The sequence below is a fragment of the Geotrypetes seraphini genome, chromosome 3 (genome assembly GCF_902459505.1).
Source record: "Geotrypetes seraphini chromosome 3, aGeoSer1.1, whole genome shotgun sequence".
In the NCBI taxonomy this organism is placed as follows: domain Eukaryota; kingdom Metazoa; phylum Chordata; class Amphibia; order Gymnophiona; family Dermophiidae; genus Geotrypetes; species Geotrypetes seraphini.
In genome coordinates, this window is record NC_047086.1 from 405,233,820 (window position 1) to 405,259,908 (window position 26,089).

The 26,089-nt window shown below is 47.5% G+C and overlaps 1 protein-coding gene across 1 annotated transcript in view; it reads right to left on the reverse strand.

Annotated features, from left to right (window-relative positions):
- RSPH9 (radial spoke head component 9) overlaps positions 1-26,089 on the reverse strand; it is a 152,333-nt gene that overhangs the window by 87,249 nt on the left and 38,995 nt on the right. Inside the window, exons 3-4 of the mRNA XM_033935384.1 lie at positions 25,065-25,194; positions 4,130-4,276 (exon numbers count right to left, since the gene is read on the reverse strand). Coding sequence (XP_033791275.1) covers positions 4,130-4,276; positions 25,065-25,194 — 277 coding nt within the window. The remainder of the gene's footprint in view (positions 1-4,129; positions 4,277-25,064; positions 25,195-26,089) is intronic.

Genomic DNA, 26,089 nt, shown 5'->3' on the forward strand with positions numbered 1-26,089 from the left:
CCCCAGCCGACCCGCGACCCCCCCTGGCCGACCCCCACGACACCCCCACCCCCCTTCCCCGTACCTTTGGTAGTTGGCCGGACAGACGGGAGCCAAACCCGCCTGTCCGGCAGGTAGCCAACGACGGAATGAGGCCTGATTGGCCCATCCGTCCCAAAGCTCCGCCTACTGGTGGGGCCTAAGGCGCGTGGGCCAATCAGAATAGGCCCTGGAGCCTTAGGTCCCACCTGGGGGCGCGGCCTGAGGCACATGGGCCCAACCCGACCATGTGCCTCAGGCCGCGCCTCCAGGTGGGACCTAAAGCTCCAGGGCCTATTCTGATTGGCCCACGCGCCTTAGGCCCCACCAGTAGGCGGAGCTTTGGGACGGATGGGCCAATCCGGCCTCATTCCGTTGTTGGCTGCCTGCCGGACAGGCGGGTTTGGCTCCCGTCTGTCCGGCCAACTACCAAAGGTACGGGGAAGGGGGGTGGGGGTGTCGTGGGGGTCGGCCAGGGGGGTCGCGGGTCGGCTGGGGGGGCGGTCGGAGGTTCTTGGGGGGGGGCGGTCGTTGGAGGGAGGGGGGTTTGCGTCGAGGGCAGGAGGGCCTGGGATCCCTCCTGCCCGTAATGTAGTGCGGGGTGGGGGTAGGGGGTCGCTGTGGCCAGGAGGGTGAACGGAGAGTCGGGACAGCGCACGGAGAGTCGGGGCAGTGCACGGAAAGTCAGGGAGGGTGAACGGAGAGTCGGGACAGCGCACGGAGAGTCGGGGAGGGCGAAAGGAGAGTCGGGGTGGCCAGAGGAGAGTCGGGGCGGGCGAAAGGACAGTCAGGCTGCATGCGCGGTATACCCGTGAGCGCGGTATACAAAAGTTTTTGTACATAAAATCATGGTTTCTGCGCGCTATACCCGTGTGCGCGTTTTACACGGGTGCGCGTTATCTGCGTGAAAATACGGTAAAGTTGGCGGTTTTCAAATTGTCTGGAAGCATTGGATTATTGCAGGTATACGGACATTAAAAAGGAATAAAGAATTTTAAAAAAAAATGATGTTGTTTCTAATAGTTCAATGCTTAGTTTTTCACAGCTGCAACATAAATTTGGTTTAAATAAATCACAAAGCTTTAAGTGGTTGCAGCTGAAGCAGCCTATTCAGGAGGGATTCCCTGAATGGAAAGATCTTAATACTCAGTATAGTTTGGAATTCTTATGCTTTCAGGTGGATTTTTTGGGACACCAAGTCGCACAGTGGTATAAATTGTTGTATGGATATTTGAATAAAAAACAAAAAAAGATCTTAGGGATATTTGGAGCATTGAGATCAAGCACCAAATTTCTGCTTCTCAATGGTCACGACTTTGGTCTTAGAGATTAAAAAGTACAAGGTCAGCATCTATGAGACAAACTTGGTTCTTTTTGTTACATAGAGCTTTTTGGACCCCAGTTCGTTTACAAAAGTTGGATAGCTCTAGGTCTAATAGATGCTGGCATTGTAATTTAGATGCTGGGACTCTAGATCATTTACTTTTTTTTCTGTCCCTTTGTCAATGCCTTTTGGAAGTTAATTTGGTCCCAAATTATTTCAATGTTAGAAAATCATGTTGCCCTACTATGATACTATTTTATTTGGAACATCTATGAGATTCAAGAGTCAAATTTCAGCAAATAACAATAAACTTTTGTTAATACTGACGGGGGTTGCCATTCAACATATTACTGGAAATTGGAAGGACTATACTAAACTTAATTATACCTTTTGGTGGAATTCAGTTTGTCATATTTATAAAATGGAGAGAGTGCTTGCTATACAGCAAGGAAATTATAATAGTTTCAAAAAGATTTGGGGGCCATTGATTTCATATTCTAATGATTAGACACCTTGGACACCTTTTTATTACATAGGACTATATTTAATGTGGGGATGGGGAGTTATGTTATGTGATTTAATGGGTTTATTCCTGATGAATGGGATAGGTGGGGGAGGGGTCTTTTTTATATGCATTTGACAATAATTATTAGAATGTCAAGTGATTTGTACAAATTATTTGATTGAATTTTGTACACCTGTTGCAAGAGTTAAAACTGAATAAAGAATTTAAAAAAACAACAACAAAAAAAACAATGTAGGCCAGCAAAATGCTGGCCTACATTGTAAGTAGATGTAGCCACTATACTTAATTGCGGCAAGGGATCTCCCTGCCGCTATTAGTATAGCAGTCGCAGCTGTGCCCACCCCTAAACGAACAAGGCAGGAGGGTTCCCAACCCCTCCTGCTGAAAGACCCCCCACGATCGCTGGCAGAAAGGTGCTCAACCCTTCCTGCCAATAGAACCTCCCCCCCGTTGATCGCGGCAGGAGGGTGCCCAACCCCTCTTTCCGTTAGGCCCCCCACGATTGAGGGCAGGAAGCTGCTCAACCCTTCCTGCCGGTAGAACCCCCCCCCAGACGATCGTGGCAAGAGGGTGGCCAACCCCTCCTGCCGGTAGGCCCCCCCCAAAAAAAAATCACTGGCAGAAGGGGGACCCAACCCCTCCTGTCGGATCTCCCCCCCCAACAAAACATCCCAACCCCCCACCCCGGAACCCTCTCACCCCGGGCTTACCAGCAAGTTGGCTGGACGGGTCCTCACACTGTTCATTTGAGAAGGAAGGGAAACAGATGATGCACAGGCTGGGGGGGAGGGTGGACATGGTGATGGAGAAGAGGGAGGAAAAAATATTGGTTGTTGTGGTGGAGAGAGAAGGGTTGGACAGATGAAAAGGGATGCAAGAAGAAGGATCCTGTGGGTTGGACAGGGGAAGGGCGGGCCCGCCTCATTTGGATGGAGGCAGGCCTGCCGGACAGACGGTGCGAGGACCCGTCCAGCCAACTTGCTGGTAAGCCAAGGGGGAGGGGGGTCCGGCAGGAGGGATTGGGCACTCTCTTTCCAGCAATCTTCGGGGGATGGGGCCTACCGGCAGAAGGGGTTGGGCACCTCCTGCCGCGATCATCAGGGGTGGGGTGGAGGGGGGGTCTATCGGCAGGAAGGGTTGAGCACCTTCCTGCTGGCGATCGTGGGGGTGGGGACGTCTACCAGCAGCAGGGGTTAGCCACCCTCCTGCAGCGATCATCGGAGTGGGAGGTGAGGTGGTCTACCGGCAGGAGAGGTTGAGAACCCTCCTGCCTTGCTCGTCAGGGGGGGGGGGTGGGGAGGCTCTACCAGCAGGAGGGGTTGGGCACCCTCCAGCCGTGATCATTGAGGGGGTGGTGTTTGGGGGTTCTACTAGCAGGAAGGATTGAGCACCTTCCTGCCGGCGATTGTGGGGTCCTACCTTCAGGAGGGGTTGGACACCTTCCTACTGCAATCGTCAGGGGGGAGGGGGTACTACCGGCAGGAAGGGTTGAGCACCTTCCTGCCGACGATCATTGTGGGGTCTTTCGGTAGGAGGAGTTGGGCACTCTCCTGCCTCGTTCATTTAGGGCAGGGGTGTCAAAGTCCCTCTTCGAGTGTTGCAATTCAGTCAGGTTTTCAGGATTTCCCCAATGAATATGCATGAGATCTATTTGCATGCACTGCTTTCATTGTATGCTAATTGGGGAAATCCTGACAACCCGACTGGATTGCGGTCCTTGAGGACCGAATGACACCTGTGGTTTAGGGGATGGGGGAGGGGAGATTGGTGGCCGTAGCTGCGACCACTATACTAATTGCGGCAGGGAGATCCCTTGCCGCGATTAAGTACAGCGGCCACATCTAAAAGTAACCCGGTTCTGTAACCGGCGTCTGTAACATGGACACTGGTTACAGAATCGGGTTTAGTCTGAGTGGGTGTAGGCCTAATTCTATTTAGGACGCCCGTTCCGGGTGTCCTATACAGAATCCGGGCCCTAGTGTTCTCCCTCTATCCAATTCTGATCGCCCAGTTAAATAATTTGATCATATTTGTCTGTCAAGACCTGCCTACTACTACTAAGAATTTCTAAAGTGCGACAGGGCATACACAGCACTGTACAATAATTATTAGTACATATAGGAAAAGGGGGCAATATCTGGAAGCAGTATATACTAATGCTCGAAGTATGGGAAACAGGGTTCTGGATTTAGAAGCTGAGTTAGATTTATTGGCAATCACAGAGACATGTTTCATGGATATGCCACAATGGACCCTGTTACCTCTGGGAATATCGTGCTCCAGTGAAGTCAGGAAATCAGTGGCTAGATCTAAGTCTGCCTTTTCTTGCAGTGTTTTTATCTGGGGCTTCAGGGTCTCCGTGTAATGAAAATAGTTACTGAGTTTTCTGGCTTCAGTCATTGACAGTCCTGTATGTGATAGAGACAGTAAAGACAACAATTAGTAAATTATTGAGTAACTCATGCTTTTATTTATAAATCAGGCTATTCCAGTCCTGGTTTTACTCTAATGCATGCATGGACCTCTGTAATCTTCTTTCTAGTAGACAGACACTCTAGTCCTGAACATATGGATAGACCATCCCTTCTCACAAGAATTCTTGTAGGGAGCTTCATTAGCATTCTTTTGTTCCATCTCCCATCCTTCTGGTCTGTCCTCCAATTCCTCTGTTCAAACCAAAGCAGATGGTCATCCCTGGAAAGGAAATAGAATAGGAAGGGGTACAGGGACACTCCCTGAGAAACATGTCTGTTCAGCTCATATTATTAAACATATCATTAAACATATAACAAACACTTAACCATTTGCAACACATAACAAGGTGAAAAACCCCCCAAACAAGTCACCAACTTAAGCGCAACCTGCACTAAGGGCTCCTTTTACAAAGGTGCACTAGCGTTTTTAGCGCACGCACAAGATTAGCATGAGCTAGCCAAAAAGATCACTGTGCTCTGAGAATTTAGCTTTACTGAAGATGACTGTGAATCCAAGGCTTGTTGAGACTGGTAAAATGACTTTTTGTAGTGCAGGAGTTAAGTTATGGAACTCTGGTGGATTAGATACGAAATTGCCATGAAAAAGGCATGTTTAGAAAATTACTTAAGACACAGCTGTTTGTAGATGCCTTTTTCTAGCTAATAATTTTCCTCTCTGGCAGAGTTGATGAACTATTCACGTTCTTAAGTATGCAAGCTATGGCATTATTTTGTAGTTATGATTTCTGAGGATTGTTTGTAGGTTTATTTTATTATGTCTCTGTTTTAAAATTATGTATGTAAATTATGTAAACCGTTTAGTTTTAAACGGTATAGAAGTTTTTAAAATAAAATAAATTGTAAGCCGAAAAAACATTTCTTTGAAAGCTTCCCTCAGATGCATGGAGGCTCGACTGACATCTTAGTGTCAAAACTGCTTCTTGGGAGTTGTGGCTGAGTGGGATCCTGAAGACTGGGGACGCCTGGCCTTTCCAAATCATTGTCTAGAGCATTGAAAAGATCTCTGGCCAAAGGCCCTCCCAAGAACTGGCAATATCGTCTAGAGGTCCAAAATTTATTGCGACCTGATCCCCTAGGGGCTTGAGGTCCGCTGTCCGGTAAAGACTTTGGCTTACTAGCCTGCACGCTGGCCGTAAGATCATCCAGACCTTTTCCAAAGAGTAAATGTCTCTCACATGGTAATTTACTCAAAGTTGCCTTAGAGGAGGAATCCCTCACCTACTGTCTGATCCATAGCATCCTGCGGATGGAAATTTAATAAGCAAACATTTTGTGAAAAGGTCATACTGAGCATTAGCTACATAATCCACTCCAAACATTAAAAGCTGGAGATCCCTCCCAACAATAGTCTCCAGATTGTGGCACAACTTGGAGTGGCAAGCCCAGGTGACAAAAGCTTATGAACAAAATCCAGCCTGTGGTCCTGGGCATCCTTTAATACTACACCATCTCCACAAAGTTAAACAAAGTGGCCAACTGATACACTTGTAATTTCAAAATTAGACTATTAAAAGGAGTAACTCAAAAAGAAATAAGGCGCCTTCAAATAATCCAAAACGCAGCAATAAAAATGATAACAAATGCCAAAAAATACTATCACGTTTCACCACTTTTAAAGGAAGCTCATTGGCTCCCGTCGCACATAGGACTGCCTATAAGTTGAGTCCGTTAGTACATAAAACAATTAATGTAAAAATACCTGAATTCATTTACAATCTATTAATAACATATACCCCACTGCGTGTGCTTCAATCTACCAATCAGCATTTATTAACCATACTTTCCTTAAAAATTATCGCTATAAGACGCTTGGAAATCTTCTCTGTCACAGTTTAGAAACCAGCTATGGAATGCTCTGCCAGCCGAACCAAACACCGCTCTTCTTTTAATCTCCCCTAACACACCAAAACAAAAAGATACCGCAGGAAAAACCATACTCATCACACAAAACTCTGAATAAAAAAAACGACAGGGCGGGGTCTCTGCCGGTCTGGAGGGACTAAAAGAAAGAAAATTAGCAGGTAAGAACCTAATTTCTTCTTCTTTTTCATCCCTCCAAACTAGCACAAAAACTAAGTAGTACCCATCATGGGTGGGACCCCCGAAGGGCTGCCACAAGAACACGCTCCCCAAATACCGCGTCCTGACGCGTCTGAACATCCACAAAATAATGGAGAGAAAACCAAACCGCAGTTTTACAGATATCCATCGGAGGTACATGAGAAGACCACCCAAGAAGCTACCTGACCCTGAGTGGAATTAGCTTTGAGAAATTCCAGAACAGGCTTTTCTGAAGAAGGTACGCAGAAGCATTAGCCTCCTTGATCCATTACACAATGTTAACCTTAGAAGTACCGTTCCCCTTATGAGGACCCGCTAAGAGGACACTCCTGGGTCCACTGAGCGAAGGTCCCAACAGACATCCAACTTGTGCAACTGCATCTGCTCCAAAGAGCCCTCCCAACTACCCAAGACTGGGAAGACAACAGACTAGTTGACATGAAAAGGCGAGACCACTTTTGGCAGAAAAGAAGGAACTGGCCGCAGTATGACCTGCTCCCCAAAGAACTCCAGGAAGGGAGGCCTACAAGAGAAAGCCTGCAGCTTGGAAACGTGTCTTGCAAAAGTAATAGCCACCAGGAAGATTGCCTTAAGAGTAAGGTCCTTCCATGTGCAGGAGCCCAGAGGCTCAAAATGAGGGCGCACTAGCACAGAAAGTACCAAGTTGAGATCCCAGACTGGAACCAAAGGCTGCACCGGAGAACAAAGCAATTTAGCCGCCCTCAAAAAAATGAATCGCATCCAGAGGAGTGGCCAAACACCGACCATAAACTTATGCCAGGAGGAATAAATACCTTAAATCTGTGATGAAAATCAATAATAATTTAAGTAATCACTGCTATTATGTGAAAATAAATCATAAATAATATCCTAATTAGAATTGTGAAGTGCTCAGACCTTATAACCTGTGTTTTTAGTGTTATCACTAAAACGAGGTTAACAAGGGGACCATCATAGCCTTCACAGTCCCCTAACCACCTGTAGTTTATAGGAAAAGAAGATGTACTTATCTTTGCCAGGTGGTAGTTGGTAATGTTAATCCTCGTTCAAACCAACTTAAATCGTGTGATGTGGCATTAAAACATTTCTCTGCTTGTGCCGTTCAGCCTATGGTCCCAGTCCCCCCGACCTAGGTTTCGTCTCTTCGTCAGGGAGGGACATTAGTGCTAGAGAAATACCATAAAATCATTAAACTTCTTTATTAAATCAACTAAAGTTAAAAAATCTGAGATACTATCATGAAGATAACTCATGATCTTTCGTGATAAGAAATTATAAGTGTAATCTCATAAATTTTCATACCTATTGCTGGCTCAATAGGACTGGACCGGACCAAAGTAATGGACGAATTGAACTCATGAGTCCAGGATGTGCGATTTATAAAGGAAAAACCCGGAACTGATGTAATGAACTTAACCGGAAATGGGATCAAGCAGAAAAATTATTTACGATCCTAAATTCTTTATACTGATAACCATTCTATCTCTGAATTCAAGCCATCAGGAATGAGGGTATGCCAATTGTAAATAAAACGCTGTTCCTTTTGTATCAATAATATAAATATAATATAGAACAATGTCAACTAAAAATAAAAAAATTTCGCAGAGACGAGATGGATTTCACCAAGGGATACGTGTACCCTTGGATGAATCGTAATAGCAAAACCAAACGACAAAGACAATTCAACAAATCCAAGAAGGTAGGATTTACCCTATCAACAAGTGACTCATCGTCTGATAGTGAAAATAAAGGGTCTAAACAACAGTCCAATAAAGCACAGTTACTTACCGTAACAGGTGTTATCCAGGGACAGCAGGCATATATTCTCACATGTGGGTGACGTCATCTACGGAGCCCCAGCGCGGACAGCTTTTTAAGCAAACTTGATTGACGTTTCAAGTTTGCACACTGCACCACGCATGTGCTAGCCTTCCTGCCCACTAGAGGGCGCATCCCCAACTCGTGGTCCTCAGTTCCATATCCAGCAAAGAAGCCATCCCCGGGGAGGTGGGCGGGTTGTGAGAATATATGCCTGCTGTCCCTGGATAACACCTGTTACGGTAAGTAACTGTGCTTTATCCCAGGAAAAGCAGGCATGATATTCTCACATGTGGGTGACCTCCAAGCCAACCCAAAAAAGGGCAGGTGGGAGGATGGCAAATTTAGGAAAACAGGTTACGTAAAACCGACTGGCCAAACCGGCCGTCGCTTCTGGACAAAGTGTCCAGACAGTAGTGGGAGGTGAACGTATGAACCGAAGACCAAGTGGCAGCTTTACAAATGTCCTCCACAGGAGTAGACCGGAGGAAAGCAACAGAAGCTGCCATAGCCCGGACCTTATGCCCCGTGACTCGACCATGGAGCGTGAGACCAGCCTGAGCGTAGCAAAAAGAAATACAAGCAGCCAACCAGTTGGACAAGGTGCGCTTGGAAACAGGATGTCCCAACCGATTAGGATCAAAGGACAAAAACAATTGAGGAACCTTCCGATGAGACTTGGTCGATGGAGATAAAAGGCCAACCCCCTCTTACAGTCAAGCTTGTGAAGCGCCGCCTCACCAGGATGAGAGTGGGGCTTCGGGAAGAACACCGGAAGAACAATGGACTGATTGAGGTGGAAAGCAGACACAACCTTAGGTAAAAATTTAGGATGGGTGCGAAGAACCACCTTGTCATGATGAAACACAGTAAAAGGTGGATCCGCAACCAAAGCCTGCAGCTCGCTAATCCAACGAGCGGATGTGAGCGCAATCAAAAAGACCACTTTCCAAGTGAGAAACTTAAGAATAGATTTGTCGAGAGGCTCAAAAGGAGGCTTCATCAGTTGAGCTAAGACCACATTAAGATCCCAAACTACAGGAGGAGGTTTCAGAGGAGGATGGACATTCACGAGACCCCTCATGAAACGAGTCACCAGAGGATGAAGAGAGAGAGATCGACCCTCGAGATGCCGATGGAACGCCGCAATGGCACTGAGATGCACCCGAATGGAAGTCGTCTTCAGTCCAGACTCAGACAGATGCAACAAATATTCCAGCACCGAAGACACGGGAACTGAACTCGGGTCCAGATGGTGCGAGGAACACCAGGATGAAAATCTGGTCCACTTCTGAGAATAACAGAGCCGAGTCGAGACCTTGCGCGAGGCTTCCAAAATCTCCCTCACCGACTGAGAAACAGGAACCGAAGTCAAGGGGAAAGGAACCAAGCGGTCAGATGTAAAGACTGAAGATTGGGATGTAACAGCGAACCCCGACTCTGAGACAGCAGAGAGGGAAAGACAGGCAGAAGCAGAGGTTCCCTGACACTGAGTTGAAGAAGCAGGGAGAACCAGTGCTGTCTGGGCCAACGAGGCGCAATGAGAATCATAGTGGCTCTGGTCGATTTGAGATGTACCAGGGTTCTCAAGATCAGAGGAAAAGGAGGGAACGCATAAAGGAACCTCCCCCCCCAGTCGAGAAGGAAGGCATCGGCCTCGAGACGGTCCCGGGAGTACATCCGAGAACAGTAGAGGGGTAGTTTGTGAGTCTCCGGGGAGGCAAACAGATCCACCTGAGGAGTCCCCCAGCGGTCGAAGACCTCGCGTAGAACCCGGGAGTTCAGCGACCACTCGTGCGGCTGGAGAAGACGACTGAGTTTGTCTGCCAGACAGTTCCTCTCTCCCTGAATGTAAACCGCACGCAGGAATATGTTCTGAGAGACTGGCCATTCCCAAAGGCGCAGGGCCTCCTGGCACAGAGCCCAAGAGCCCGTCCCCCCTTGCTTGTTTACATAGTACATGGCCACCTGGTTGTCCGTCCGCACGAGCACTACTTGATCGTGCAGTAGGTGGCTGAAAGCTTGAACCGCCAGAAAAATCGCACGAAGCTCCAACACATTGATGTGACACAGACGGTCCTCGGCCGACCATAGACCCTGCGTTCGCAGACCGTCGAGATGTGCCCCCCACGCTTACTCCGAGGAGTCCGTGGTCAGGACCTTGCGACACGGAGGAACGAGAAACAGCAAACCCCTTGAAAGACTGGAAGAGTTGGTCCACCAACGGAGCGAGCGACTCAAAGAAGGAGTTACTGTTATCGGACAAGAGACTGGATCGAGATCCTGCCGCCATTGAGAGGCCAGAGTCCACTGAGGAAGCCTCAGATGCAAGCGGGCGAAGGGAGTGACGTGGACCGTCGATGCCATATGGCCCTGAAGGATCATCATAGGCTGCGCCGACACCACGGATTGCCCCAAAACTTGGCGACTTAACCGAAGCAAGGCTTTCCGCTGAGGAGGGGGGAGGAAAGCGCGGAGGCGAACCGTGTCCAGCACGGCTCCGATAAACTGGAGAGACTGAGCCGGGCACAACTGAGACTTGGGAAAGTTCACTTCGAACCCTAGACGTTGAAGTAAGATGATAGTCTGTTGGGTCGCTAAAATAACTCCCTCCCTGGTCGTGGCCTTGATCAGCCAATCGTCCAGGTAGGGAAAGACCTGTAGCCCCCGAGAGCGCAGGGCCGCCGCGACTACCACCATACACTTTGTGAATACCCGAGGGGACGACGCCAGACCAAAGGGAAGGACCCGATACTGAAGGTGCAACTCTCCCACTTGGAACCGTAAGAACTTGCGGAAAGCGTGATGCACCGGAACATGGGTATATGCTTCCTTCAAGTCCAGGGAGCACATCCAATCCCCTACCTCCAACAGGGGGGTACAAAACCGGAAGCGATAACATACTGAACTTCTCCCGAACCAGGAACTTGTTGAGCTTCCGGAGGTCCAAAATGGGGCGCAGATCCCCGGTCTTTTTCGGGACCAAAAAGTAACGGGAGTAAAACCCTCGACCCCGCTGGTCGGGAGGGACCAGCTCCACCGCCCGTAGGCTCAACAAGGCCCTGGCCTCGACCAGGAGAAGGGCCAACTGGCTCCGATTGGACGGGCAAGCGCTGGGTGGCATGTCTGGAGGCTGCGCTAAGAAGTTGAGCGAATAGCCCTCGGAGACAGTCCGGAGCACCCATGCGTCGGATGTAATCTTGGTCCAAGCCCCGTAAAAGGACCTGAGTCGACCCCCGATGGGGAGGGGGTCCGGCGATACCGCTGAGGGGGCCCGCCCCCAACCGTAGATCCCGTCAAAAAGACGGCGCAGGCTTGGACGCTCCCTGCGCTGGGGGTTTTGACTGACCTCCCCTACCCTGTTGGGGTGGGCGTCAGGGCGGAGGTCGTGAGAAGGCCGGCGTAGATTTCTGCGGGTATCTTCTCGGGGACTGCCGAAAAGGTTTTTGCGGCGGGGCCTTAGGTTTAGGGCGGACCAGGAAGGCAAGAGAGCGCTCCTGCTCCGACAGACGTTTGGTCGCCGCCTCCAAGGAGTCGTCAAACAACTCAGAATCCACGCAGGGCAAGTTCGCCAAACGCTCCTGCAGGTTGGGGTCCATCTCGAGGGTACGGAGCCACGCCAGCCGGCGCATAGCCACCGCACAAGCTGATACCCTCGAGGCGAGTTCAAAGGCGTCGTACACAGCATGGAATAGGTATAAGCGTAGTTGAGATAGATTCGACATAAAGGTAGCGAACTTCTCCCTATGGGAATCAGGTATGACCTCCCGAAAACATGGGAGGTCCTTCACCATGGTACGCAAGTAGGAAGAATATGAAAATGCGTAATTCAAGACCCTCGTCGCCATAAGAGAGTTAGCGTAGAGGCGACGACCAAATTTGTCGAGGGTCCGTCCTTCCCTCCCCGGCGGGACCGCTGCAGACACCCTGGAAGGTTGCGTCCTCTTAAGCGCCGACTCCACCAGGAGCGATTGGTGGGAGAGTTGCGCCTTCTCGAACCCCTTAGGAGGGAGGGTCCGGTATTTCGACTCCATCTTGGACGGCACCACCGTGACCGTAAGAGGGGTTTCCAAATTTCTGAGGAAGGTCTGATGAAGGACCTTATTCAGCGGAAGGCGAGGGGATTCCCGTGGGGGAGCAGGAAGATCCTGCTCCTCCAAAAACTCCTTGGTGTAATGGGAACCTGCCAACAAGTCCACGCCCAAAGCCCCCGCCATATCCTGCACAAACCTGGAGAATGACGAAGGTCTGGCAGGCGGAGAAGGAGACCGAGATTTCCCCGCCGAGCCGAAGGGGGAGGCCTCGCGGGAATACCTCGGCTCTCTACCCGACCCCGATCCCCACGAGGCACGCTCCCGGGACCTCGAGGGGGTCGGGGACCGATCATGCCTGAAGGAACCCTTGGGGGAACCCCCCGGGGTACGAGGTATCGAGGCCCGTCCCATCCGCCCCGGCGAGGAGGCACGGGAACTCTCTCCGACAGGGGAGCGAAAAAGACTGGGGTTATCCAGGCGGAGCTCCGAGACCTGTAAGGTCTCGCCCCCGAGCGGCGACAAGCGACCGCGCCTCCGAGGCGAGGCCCGAGATCGCTTGGCCTTCCTCGGACGGCGCCTCGCCCGAGGCCTGCCCGAAGGCGAGGAGCCTCACGAGGACCTCGAGGAAGAAGTGGACGAGAGCCTCCGCACCCGGCGCATCTTGTCACGGGGCCGCATGCTACGCTCAGGTTGGCCCACCGATGCCGGGTCCAAGGGCAAAGCCGAGGTCGAGGCAGTACGAACCTCGGGAGCCGAAACCCCAGTACCCGAGGCCGAGGTCGCCAACTGCGGGGCAGCCGAGACCGAAGCAGTCGAGGCCGAAGCCTGCTGCAGGTGCTCAATGGCCCCGGACAGCTCCGAGGCGATCAAAGCCCGGAGCAGGTCCTGGAAAGCAGGGATCGTCATCCCCGGCGGTATCACCGAGGCCGATCGATGCTCCTCAGAGGGCGACCTCGGTCTCGAGTATTCCCTCGGGGCAATCGATTTGGACACCTTGGGCTGGGCGGAGGCAGACCCTCCCGCCGTCGAGGAGCCCGAGGATGGCTTCTTGGTCGATCCCGGAGCTGAGGAGGGAAGTGGAGACTTACCCGAGGCCGGCTTAGACGAGGCAACAGGCTTCGATGGGACCGAAGGTCGAGGCGAAGTCGAGGGGCCCGAGGCCGAGGTCGAGGCCGAGGTCAAGGCCGGGGCCGAAGCCGAGGCCGAACTCGAGGCCTTCCCAGCCGGGGAATCAACGGCGAAAAGTTCCGCCATGTGGGCCCGGCGGCATTTGAGAGCCCTTTTCTGAAAAGTGGCACACCGGGAACAAGAGTCAGTCGGGTGCTGAGGGCCCAAGCACTGCAAACAGGACCGGTGAGGGTCTGTGATGGACAAGAGTCGGTCGCACCGACTACACTTTTTAAAGCCCGTCACAGGACGGGACATGGGCCCAAAAAGCGGCCGGGAACAGATGAGGTCCCACGGCCGCGGCTACCGGGAGCCCCCGGAGCGACAGAAGAAAAATAAAACTTTTTTTTTTTTTTTTTTGACGAAAATGGAAAACAAACAACAAAAGAACACAGAAAAACGCAGCGACCGCGTCGAAAACAGGACACAGCCGCGGCGACAGAAGGCAAATTGAAGAGCACAATTTTCCACAGGGCTTCTGGCTCCGCGGATGAAATTGAACTGAGGACCACGAGGTAGGGATGCGCCCTCTAGTGGGCAGGAAGGCTAGCACATGCGTGCAAACTTGAAACTTCAATCAAGTTTGCTTGAAAAGCTGTCCGCGCTGGGGCTCCGTAGATGACATCACCCACATGTGAGAATATCATGCCTGCTTGTCCTGGGATAAAGACCCATATACTGACTTCAATACTCTATCGGAATCTTTTTTAAGACTTCCGTCGCAAGCAGGTCCCCTTCAGGAATCATACCAAATAGCAACTCGCAGCTCGAACAAGAGCAAGAAATCTCCTGCATAAAATCTAAAGGAATTTTTAATTTATCATCACGGACATTAAACAATTATGAAGAAGATCTTCTATCTAAAAGTCTGTCGTTTGTACCCAGTGTCAAATATGATGGCTTTGACACTAGATCTCATCTCCAGAGGTTCTTTAGATCATTGAAATTGAAAGTATTTTTTCAAGATAAAGACATCAATACAAATGATTCCTCTTTACCAGTCGGATTGAGATGTAAGTCAACGTGGATGCCGCCTGGTCCTCAAGATCCATTAGTCACCACATTTGAACATCTTGTACTTAAGGACGTTCAGTCTCTTGAATTAAATCATAATACTAACACACGGTCGAATTTATCAGCACAGCAGTGGAAGATAATTCAAAATTTACAAAGGGAAGGGAGGAAGTGACGTCATCGTGGCTGATGGCAGCCTAGAGCGATAGCTCCGCGGACCCCCGGGCTAAATTTGGCGATCTTCGCGCGATCTCGAGTGCCTGCACTGTCTGCCTTCCTCAACTTGTCTGTGAAACTACACTGCTGCGTCTCGATGGCGACGCGGAAAAAACAGACAGATATTAAAACGTTCTCCTCCCCGATCCCGAATGGGCCTCCTAAATCTGGTCCGAAAATGGCGCCCGATCCGACCGCGGCTGCGGAGGGCCCACCTGATGCTGCAACGTTGCCGAATCTGCAACTGGAAATGCGTGGCTGGTTCCAGGAATTAAAAACTGAGATTACAGCAGTTCGAGCTGATATACATGCAGTAGTTGCAGAGCTCAAACGAGAGGTGGGTGACCTCGGGAGTCGGGTGGGGGAGACGGAAGCTGTAGTGGAGACACATGGTTCTGAATTGACACAGCTGAGAAAAAAAATTGCAGCGCTGGAGGAAAAAGCTGATGTGAGCACCCTAAAACTGGAGGATCTGGAGAACCGCTCCAGACGGTGCAACCTTCGCTTTCGGGGAGTGCCTGACACTGTTTCTGACCCACGATGTATGGAGGTGATTGATCATATATGCATACAGGCACTGGAGACTGCTGGCTTGCCTGTGGAGGTGGGTAAACCCTTGCTGGATAGGGCACACCGCATTCCTGGCCCGCGTGATATGAACCGCCCCCGAGATGTTGTGGCTTGTTTCCATCGATATATGGATAAGGAACATGTGCTTCGGGCGGTGAGGCGCTCTGGGGGAACCGTCAAATGGGAAGAAGCAGAAATTGATGTCTATCCTGATGTGGCTCCAGCAACCCTGGCCCGCCGTCGCACGTATAGAGACTGTACCCGTATATTACAGGAGCGCAGTGTTCGATATAGATGGATCTATCCCATCGGACTGGCTTTTACACATGCAGGCAAGACCTACACTGCAATAACTGTGGCGGATGTTCAGGCTCGAATGGTGGAAGCAAGTTTGATGGCAGCCTCAGAAATGGCTCCCCTTCCTCAGAGGTCACCTGTGCCCAAACCAGGAGGAGGGCTGGGATGGCAGAGAGTGGCTAGATCAGCTGCAGCTCGTCGCCCTTTGGAGGCGGCTACATCCTCACTCACTTGAACATTTGTATTTGTGCACTGTGATTTAGAAATTTTATGCTGTGACTGTTTTTTCTTCTCTTTGCTGAGCGGCATCTGTCGCGAAGATTGTTTATAGGGCTTGTTCTGGGGGTCCCTTTGTGAGCTGTTTCTCTACACTTCCTGTACCATGGTTACCAGGTGCTTTGGTGGCTGGACCATGTGGGGTATTGTTGGGGGGTTGGGGGGAGGGGGGGGTGTTGGTGCTGGGAAAAGTGGTGACCGAGTGCTTTCTTGTATGATTATATGGAAGACTGTTTGTATAATGTTTCTCTTAAGGTTACGATTGCAGGGGTTGGTTGATTTGGCTGCTTTGGAACTAATGGTCGATTTGGTAATGATGTGCTTTTTCTATTCTGGTACAAATGGATAAACTCACTTTGCTATCTTATAATGTACATGGACTGAATTCTCCACAAAAACGACGCTTGTTATTTAAAGAAATGAGCCGCCTGAATAGTGCGGTTGGATTTATTCAGGAGACCCATTTTCAATCTCATTATGAGAAATTGCTTACACACCACAACTATCCACACGTTTTCCTTTCTTCTAATAAGGTCCGGAAAAAGACCCAGGGGGTGGGTATCTTAATACATAAACGTGTCCAGGTGGTATTGAGAGAGGTGGTGCGGGATGTTGAGGGCCGCTACATATTGGTCAAGGCTGAGCTGGATGGAACCTTATATAGTTTGCTGAATATCTATGCCCCCAACGCTGGTCAGGGGGCCTTCTTTACACTGCTAGAACGTGTACTGTTGGATCATGTGGAAGGTACTCTCCTTGTGGGTGGAGATTTTAACCTTACTTGCTATCCTCAGGAGGATAATTCAAATTCTTCCATCCGCTACGCTAGAGGCGACAGAAGAGCTTTGCTGCGCTTCCTGCGTAGGCATGATTTGATAGATGTGTGGCGTTATTTACATCCAGGCACGCGAGATTACACATTTTATTCATCGAAACATAATTCATATACTAGAATTGATATGTGGATGCTACCTCGTATTGCTTTGCCTCGAGCCCTGGCCTCCAGAATTGAGCCCCGGGTGTGGTCAGATCATGCTCCTTTGACTCTGGAGTTGCAGATTGGACAGGTTAGAGGCGGCCGTCGCATGTGGCGTATGAATGACTCTTTGTTAAAAGATCCCAATACCTTGACTCTTTTAGAGACTGATGTCGAGGAATTTTTTGTATTCAACGACATAGCAGGCATTGATGTTACAATTCTTTGGGAAAGTTTTAAAGCTACCCTTAGGGGTTGTTGTATCTCGAGGGGGTCGTACAGAAATCAATGTCGAGTGGCACGCAGATTAGAACTAGTGTCTCGCCTTCGACGCCTAGAGAATGCTCACAAGAGAGCCCCGTCGGTGGCTGGGGGGGTTGCGTTGACGGAGTGCCGGAGAGATTTACAAGAACTTGATTTAGAGGGCATGGCTTGGGCCCTGCAGAGGCGGAAACAACAGTTTTTTGAATGGGGTGGTAGGGCAGGCCGCTTGTTAGCCGCACAGATCAAGCAAATTCAAGCACAACACTCCATAACCCGGATTCGTAATGATTCGGGTCAGCTTTGTGTGGATGATGGGGACATCCATCAGGCTTTTTTATCCTTCTATCAGACTCTGTACACTCCGGAAATTGAATCCACGGAGGGGGAGATTGCTGCTTTTCTATCTAGCGTCACCTTGCCTTGTTTGGCGGAAGTTGATGCGGAGTGGCTCTCTTCCCCTATTCAACCCGCTGAGGTGGTAGCGGCTATACGTCATTTGGCTGCTTCCAAGGCACCGGGTGTTGATGGCTTTTCCCCCCTGTTTTACAAGAAAATGGAGGCCCATATAGTCAATCCTCTGACTAGATTGTTTAATTCTTTTCTGGAGGGGGATTGTCTGCCGTATTCGTTTCGTCAGGCAGCAGTCTCCCTTCTTCTTAAACCTGGGAAAGATCCCCTCCTTTGTGGGTCTTACCGCCCTATTTCATTGTTAGGAGTTGATTATAAGCTGTTTACTCGTATTTTGGCAGTCCGGTTGCAACGTTTTCTGCCTTACCTAGTCCATGGAGATCAATGTGGCTTCATTTCAGGGAGGCAACCTGGTGATAATATCCGAAGAGTGTTAGATCTTATTGGAGTGGCCCATCAAAATTCTGTTCCGGCAGTCCTGTTATCAGTTGACGCTGAAAAAGCCTTTGATAGGGTTTATTGGCCGTTTATGTTAGCGGCCTTGAAGAAAATGGGCATTTCGGGTGCTTTTCTACACTGGGTGACTTTACTATATGCGGCCCCGGAGGCTTGTTTAAGAGTTAATGGAAGATATACTGCTAACTTTATGATCCGTAGAGGAACTAGGCAAGGGTGCCCTTTGTCACCACTGATTTTCGCGCTGGTCATGGAACCTTTAGCAGCCTCTATACGTGCGAATGCTGACATTCAGGGAATTGTGGTGGGTGGTGAAGAGCATAAGATTTTATTGTATGCTGATGATATTTTGTTTACCTTGACCCACCCACATCGTTCTTTGACGGAGGCGCTTCGTGTTTTGACTACATTTGGTGTGGTGGCTGGCTTTAAAATTAACATCGAAAAATCTGAACTGCTTAACGTTTCCCTTCCGGACTTGTTGGTGACGGACTTACGTGCTAGGTTCTCGTTTCGATGGGCGGCTAAATCCATTAAATACCTTGGTGTGCGTATATCTAGAAGACTTACTGACCTTTTTGAATTGAATTATCCTCCGTTGCTAAGAACTGTATTTGCTGATCTGGATCGATGGGAAGGATTGAGATTGTCTTGGATGGGTAGGATTAGTGCTTTGCGTATGAATGTGCTGCCTCGTTTTTTGTATCTGTTCTCCTGCCTACCTCTCTCAATTCCTAAACGGTTCTTGCTTAGGCTACAAAGGCGGGCCTTTGCTTATATCTGGACACGTAAACCCCCTAGGGTGCGGAGGGAGCGTATGTACTGGGACAGACTACATGGGGGAATGGGTGTTCCTGATTTTTCTACATATTACTATGCATCCCAACTGCAGGGACTGTTTCATTGGGCATATCCCTCCCAGCGCTGGGTCTCATTAGAACAGGCCTTACAGCCTACTTACCCTTTGGCAGCAGTGCCCTGGCTGTCTTTTGATATCCTTCGGGGTCTGCAGACTGAGACATCTTATGGGATGGAATGTACTTTGCATGCATGGAGCCGGGTTAGACGAGCTTGGTTCCCACGTCAGCGCTATTTTTATGCTACTCCCATTAGATTTGCCCCTGATTTTCTGCCTGCTAAAGATACTGGGATTTTTCGGCGTTGGGAAATGGAGGGTCTTAGGGTCCTAGGTCAGCTAGTAGTGGGTGGACAACTGGTACCCTTTGCTGCCTTACAATCTATATATGATCTCCCCTCGACTGATTTTTTCGCCTATGTCCAACTTCGAGATTTTATGGTGAAGAGGGTGATCCCGGAGTGGGAAGGGGCAGACTCTGCTTTCTTACAAGTTTTTAGGATGGGATCTGGGGTGGGCCTTATTTCCCGTCTCTATAGGGCTCTTTTATACACTCGACCACAGGCTCACACATATGAACATCGTTGGGAACTCTTGCTGGGGAGGGCTTTGGATTATCGACAATGGGACTGTCTTTATGGTACACTGCTGAGAGTCTCCTTGGCGTCTCCCTTAGTGGAGCAGGGGTATAAGATGCTATTTCAGTGGTACCTCACGCCAGAAAAGGTGCATCGTTTCTATCACTGTGGGAACGGGCACTGTTGGCGCAATTGTGGGTGTCTGGGCTCCTTTGGGCATGTGTGGTGGGATTGTATTAAGATTGTACCTTTTTGGAAGATGGTTCAACGATTGCTGATTGATGTGTTACGCTTACCCATCCTATTGCGTATGGAAACATTTTTACTTAACTATCCTTTGGGAAGTTTGGATGTGGATCAGAATCATTTTGTGGCCCTGGTTACTACGGCAGCCAGACTTTTAGTGGCTACATATTGGAAACGGGACTCTTTGCCTTCTCGTACTGAACTGTTACATAAGGTTGACCAAATTTATTTGATGTCCAAATTGACTGCTTTAAATAATGATTCCTGTGGAACGTTTCATCGACAGTGGTCTCGTTATAGCTCCTGGCGAGGTCTACTTTGAAACTCTTCATATTTTTCTTTTGCATCTTCCTTTGTTTTAGGCTTATATTGTATCACTCGGCGGGGGGGGTGGGGGGGTTCTGTTGTTTCATATGGGCATTGTACTTTTGCTGTTGGCATACTGCCTGTGTACTGTTTTCATTTTGTTTAATAAAAAATTTTAAACTTCAAAAAAAAAAAAAAAAAAAAAAATTTACAAAGGGACTCTTCCATAATTATATCAAGAGCTGACAAGGGAGGTGGAATTGTCATCCAAGATTATATTGATTATCGCAATGAAGCAATGCGTCAGTTATCCGATAATACATATTATAGTCAGATACCATATGACCCTACCCCAGAGATCAAGCAGAAAATTGATGAGATCTTATATTTAGCCAAAAATGAGCAAGTTATCACGCATAAAGAATTTAAGTTTCTTACTTGTGACTTCCCCAGGGTACCCACGATCTATTTCATACCGAAAATTCACAAAACACTGATTAAGCCTCCAGGTCGGCCCATTGTTGTTGGCATTGGCTCTGTTTTAGAGCCAATGTCACAATACATTGATAGCCATTTAAAACAATTTGTACCTCAGGCTAAATCATATATAAAGGATTTGTCCCATTTTTTACAAATTATAGATCAAATAGCTCGGCAAATATCAATAGAGCATTTCTTTTTAGTAACAGCCGATGTTGTGGCCCTCTATACTAATGTGCCGCAACAGGCGGCTGTCACATTAGTGGAATCTTTTTTGTCAAAATTAGATTTAACTGATAAAAAAAGATCTATGTTGAAAGAAATGACAACTATGGTCATTAATAACAATTACTTCATTTTGAAAATTTGACATACCTCCAAACAAAAGGAGTAGCCATGGGAGCCACAGTGGCTCCCACATTGGCCTGTTTATACATGACGCAATTTGAAGAGCTATTTGTCTATACATCTCCATTTTTTCACCAAGTCATCTGTTGGAAAAGATTTGTCGATGACGTCTTTTTTGTATGGGGAGGTAGCGTAGATGAATTGAATAATTTCTTAGAAGATATCAACCTTAAAGATCCAAACATTACATTCACTTATCAATATAATCAACATCAGATATCTTTTTTGGACATCAGGATTGACAAATATAATAATCAAATTTCTACCTCCCTGTACAAAAAACCGTCAGATCGAAACTCTCTCTTACAATATGGAAGTTTCCATCCAAGAGCTTTAAGGAATGGCATACCGGTGGGCCAATTTCTAAGGTTAAAAAGAATATGTTCAAATGAAGATGATTTTAATAAACAAGCGATGGAGCTATATGAAAAATTCAAAGACCATGGATACCCTGGGAAAGTCATAAGAAGAGCATGGAAAAGGGCGAAAAACTGCCACTGCCCGTGGTTAATGTTATCTAATAATCGACAAAGAAATGAATCTGACACCGTTTGTGTTATGCCATTTACAGGTAGCAGTAATGCTATTAAACACATTATTTTTTTTTTTTTTGAAATAATTTTTATTAAGCAGAAAATACTGAGCAACCACAACACATTATTTTAAAACACTGGCCAATTCTTCAAAGTCATCCTTCGCTCACCCAAAGACCTAAATTTGCTTTTTCAAGAGGGCCAAATTTAGGTGAAAAATTAAAGTATAAAAACTTCGATATGTCTACTACCCAGAGGAAGCCTCACCAACCATGTGGCAAATGTATAGTATGCAACCATATCATCAATGCTGCTCAAGTGACTATTCCATTTTCAGGAGGACGCCAGTTTAAATTAAATACTGACACGACATGTGACTCCAAAGGCGTTATTTATTACATCCAATGTCCTTGTCCTAAAATATATATAGGACAAACATCTCGCAAAATTAAAACGCGTATCATTGAACACATGAGCAGCATTCGCACTAAACGCATCACTGCCCCCTTGGTTTCTCACTGGTTGAGCGAAGCACATCCCCTTGAAGATCTTCAATACACGGTATTGATTCATGTAAAACATTTCCAAGGTGATTTATCCAAATTATTGATACAAAAGGAACAGCGTTTTATTTACAATTGGCATACCCTCATTCCTGATGGCTTGAATTCAGAGATAGAATGGTTATCAGTATAAAGAATTTAGGATCGTAAAGAATTTTTCTGCTTGATCCCATTTCCGGTTAAGTTCATTACATCAGTTCCGGTTTTTCCTTTATAAATCGCACATCCTGGACTCATGAGTTCAATTCGTCCATTACTTTGGTCCGGTCCAGTCCTAGTGAGCCAGCAATAGGTATGAAAATTTATGAGATTACACTTATAATTTCTTATCACGAAAGATCATGAGTTATCTTCATGATAGTATCTCAGATTTTTTAACTTTAGTTGATTTAATAAAGAAGTTTAATGATTTTATGGTATTTCTCTAGCACTAATGTCCCTCCCTGACGAAGAGACGAAACCTAGGTCGGGGGGACTGGGACCATAGGCTGAACGGCACAAGCAGAGAAATGTTTTAATGCCACATCACACGATTTAAGTTGGTTTGAACGAGGATTAACATTACCAACTACCACCTGGCAAAGATAAGTACATCTTCTTTTCCTATAAACTACAGGTGGTTAGGGGACTGTGAAGGCTATGATGGTCCCCTTGTTAACCTCGTTTTAGTGATAACACTAAAAACACAGGTTATAAGGTCTGAGCACTTCACAATTCTAATTAGGATATTATTTATGATTTATTTTCACATAATAGCTGTGATTACTTAAATTATTATCAAACACCGACCATACAATAAACTGCAAAACATAGACAAAGTCGTAAGCTGAACCTCGAGGGAGGACCAGGCAAGGCCCCTGTCCAGACCATCGTGCAAAACCTCCAAGATATGAGGCAAAGAGGCATGAAGGGAACCACGCCATGCACAGAACACCACTCCTCAAAGATACGCCAAAGGTGCACATAAGCCTGAGAGGTAGAAAGCCTCCGGGAACGCAGGAGGGTGGAGATCACCTTATCTGAATAACCTTTCTTACTTAGGCATTCCCTTTCAAGAGCCAAGCCGTAAGACAAAAGGAGCCCGGATCGAACATTGGAATGGGACCCTGCGTCAGAAGGTTGGGCAAGAGGAGCAGCAGAAGAGGATCTGCCACGAAAAGATGAACCAGATCTGCGTACCACAAACGCCTGGGCTAGTCCAGAGCCACCATGATCACACGGCCGAGGTGACTAGCAATGCGAAGGACTCTGCCCACCATCGGCCAAGGGGAAAAATGTCCAGGAGGCCAGTCATCAGCCAAGGCTGCACCAGAGCATCCAGCCCCTTGGCCTGAAAATCTCTGAAGAATCATGGCGCTTTGGCATTGACACTCTTAACCATCAGGTCCATGACTGGCTGGCTCCAAGCCTGCATAGTCAACTTGAAGTCTGCGGGACCAAGACACCACTCGACGGGTTCCAGCACGTGATGACTGAGGAAGTCCGCATGGACATTCTCCACTCCCGCAATGTGGGAGGACAAGATGTCCAGAAGATGAGTCTCTGCCCAAGCTATTAGCAAAGAAGCCTCCTGCACCACCAGACAACTCTTGGTTCCCCCTAGCGATTGACATAAGCCACTGCTGTGGCATTGTCCGAGAGAACCCGAACCGACTTGCCCATCAGCAATGTCTGGAACGCTAGTAATGCCAACCAGGACACCTCCTCCGGAGACCAGCTACCCTGAGCCGAGCGACCGAGACACTGAGCTCCCCAATCGAGAAGACTGGTGTCCGTGATAAGCACCGTCCACTGAGGCTGATCCAAATTCACCCCCTGCACCAGATTGGAAGACTGTAGCCACCAGCGGAGGCTGCGATGAACCAACCCCCAAAGAGGAACGAGAGAGTCCAGATAATGGGACTGAGGCGACCACTGCCAGAGAAAAGCATACTGAAGGGGGCACTTGAGAGCTCGAGCCCACCTGACCATGTCCAGGGAGGCTGCCATCGACCCTAAGACCTGTAGAAAATCCTGCACCTGAGGACAACAACAATCCATCAGGGAGCAAATCTGCAACTGCAACTTGCTAACTCCGGCCTCTGGGAGAAATACTCTCCCCAAGCTGGTGTCGGGGAGAACCCTGAGGTACTCCAGGTGCTGAGACAGGGTCAACCAGTTTTTGGACAAGTTGACCACCCTTCCCAATGACTGCAGGAACTCCACAACCTGAGCTGTAACCCGGGAGCTCTCCTGACAGGACTTTGCTCGAATCAACTAGTCGTCCAGATAAGGATGAACCAGAATGCCCTCCTGCGTAAGGCCACCGCCACCACCACCACCATAATCTTAGTGAAGATCCGCTGAGCCAAAGCCAGATCAAAGGGAAGTGCACAGAACTGATAGTGCTGTCCCAAAATTGCAAAGCAAAGGAAGCGCTGATGGGAGGCTCAGATCAGAACATGCAGGTAAAGCCTCCATCAAATTGAGAAAAGTAAGAAATTCCTCGTCAGTTTCTGTGCTGGTCTGGAGGGATGAGAAAAAATGGGGCAGTGGCACAAAGGGAGGGGGGACCTGGCACCACCAGGTGTACCCCCCTAAAGTAGGTACTGCTTAGCCTAAACACTCCAATTTCACTGAACTGAGAAACTCAGGACAGGAGCAAAGTAGCAAAGACTAGGAGCTTGTAAGAGACCATCCATTCACCTGCTGAAGATAGAGAATACTGGCTTACTAAGGAACTTACCATTCTATATTTGACAAAGCTCAGTTTAGTGTTCTCTGTCTCCAGATTCATCTGCTGCTTTTGACAAGGAAGTGATTGATTGTGATCCACTTTGAATCTTTATTTTAAAGATGTTAGTAGAATATAAATGCCTCTTAATATAACTATATTTGTGGTTCATCAAATAAATTTGAACTTGAACATATGGCAATAGTGGGAATTAAAGCTATGCTACAGATGGTAGCAGCTGATAACTGCATATTGCAGGTGATACCTGGTGAGCAGCCTATGGCACTAGAGAAACAGAGAAGTAATTCCACAGTAGACAACACAAAGACATTAATTAGAAAAAGAGATCCCACTAGGAATAATGGGCCTGTTTGCTAACAACATGCGTTTTGGCAAACTGACCCTTAGCTCTATTTATAATTCTACCTATTTTCTCTGTCCCTCCCACTGCTACACATTACCTTGGAAACTTCGGTTAATTTCGATATGTCCCTGGGGGCTCCTGATAAAAGCCCCTCGAGGCACCACAGCTCCCTCCTTATCAATCAGGGCAATCGTAGCTACCAGACGTGCCTCCTCTTTAATGGACTTCTACAGAAAACAAGAAAGAGCAACAAATAAGCTGGAGGTGTTATCTTTTTGTTGAACTAATTCAAATAAGTTTCTGATGAGCTTTCAAACTTGCTACCTTCATCAGGTCTTCCTCCTATCCATAATTTAGCCTATCTACCCCATCCTTCAGATTTTTTTTTGTCTTGAATGAATGTTTTCTTTCCTGTCTGAATTTTGTAGTTCCTTTTTTGTATATTTTAAAGTGCAAACCGCTTTGATCTGAGAGTTTGCACAAGGCAGTATTTTTTTTTTTTAATTCTTTATTCATTTTTAAATCTTTCAACAAGTGTACAATAAAAGTGATACATAGATTTACAATCAACACTTGATAAATCTATCAAGATAATAACAAATGTATATATATCTAAACCCTTCTCCCCCCCCTTCTTTTTCCATACTATTTTCTTCATTGAATCAATCTTTTTCATATTTTCTTTTAACCTTGTTCTTTATTTATACATTCCCACCCCTTTCCCCTCCATTCATAAGTATTGTTAAGAAAATGGTGTTTATTCATCACAAAACAACGTCAATGGCTCCCATATTTCATTAAACCTTTTATAATTTCCATTTTGTATTGCTATTGAATGTTCCATTTTGTATATATGACAAAGTGAATTCCACCAGAAATTAAAGTTAAGCTTGCTGTGGTCCTTCCAAGGCAGTATTAAAAAAAATGAAAACGATAAACCATATGGTACCAGAAGAAAACAGAATAGCTGCTCCAGAGGCGACACTGCCAACAGGCAGCTTTGAAGGGGTTGGAAGTGAAGATACTTTTTTTTTTTTTTTAAGTTTTTTATTGATTTTTTCACATAACAAGTGTTATAAATTTTCCATACATTTATCTTAACAATACACTTGATATCTCTAT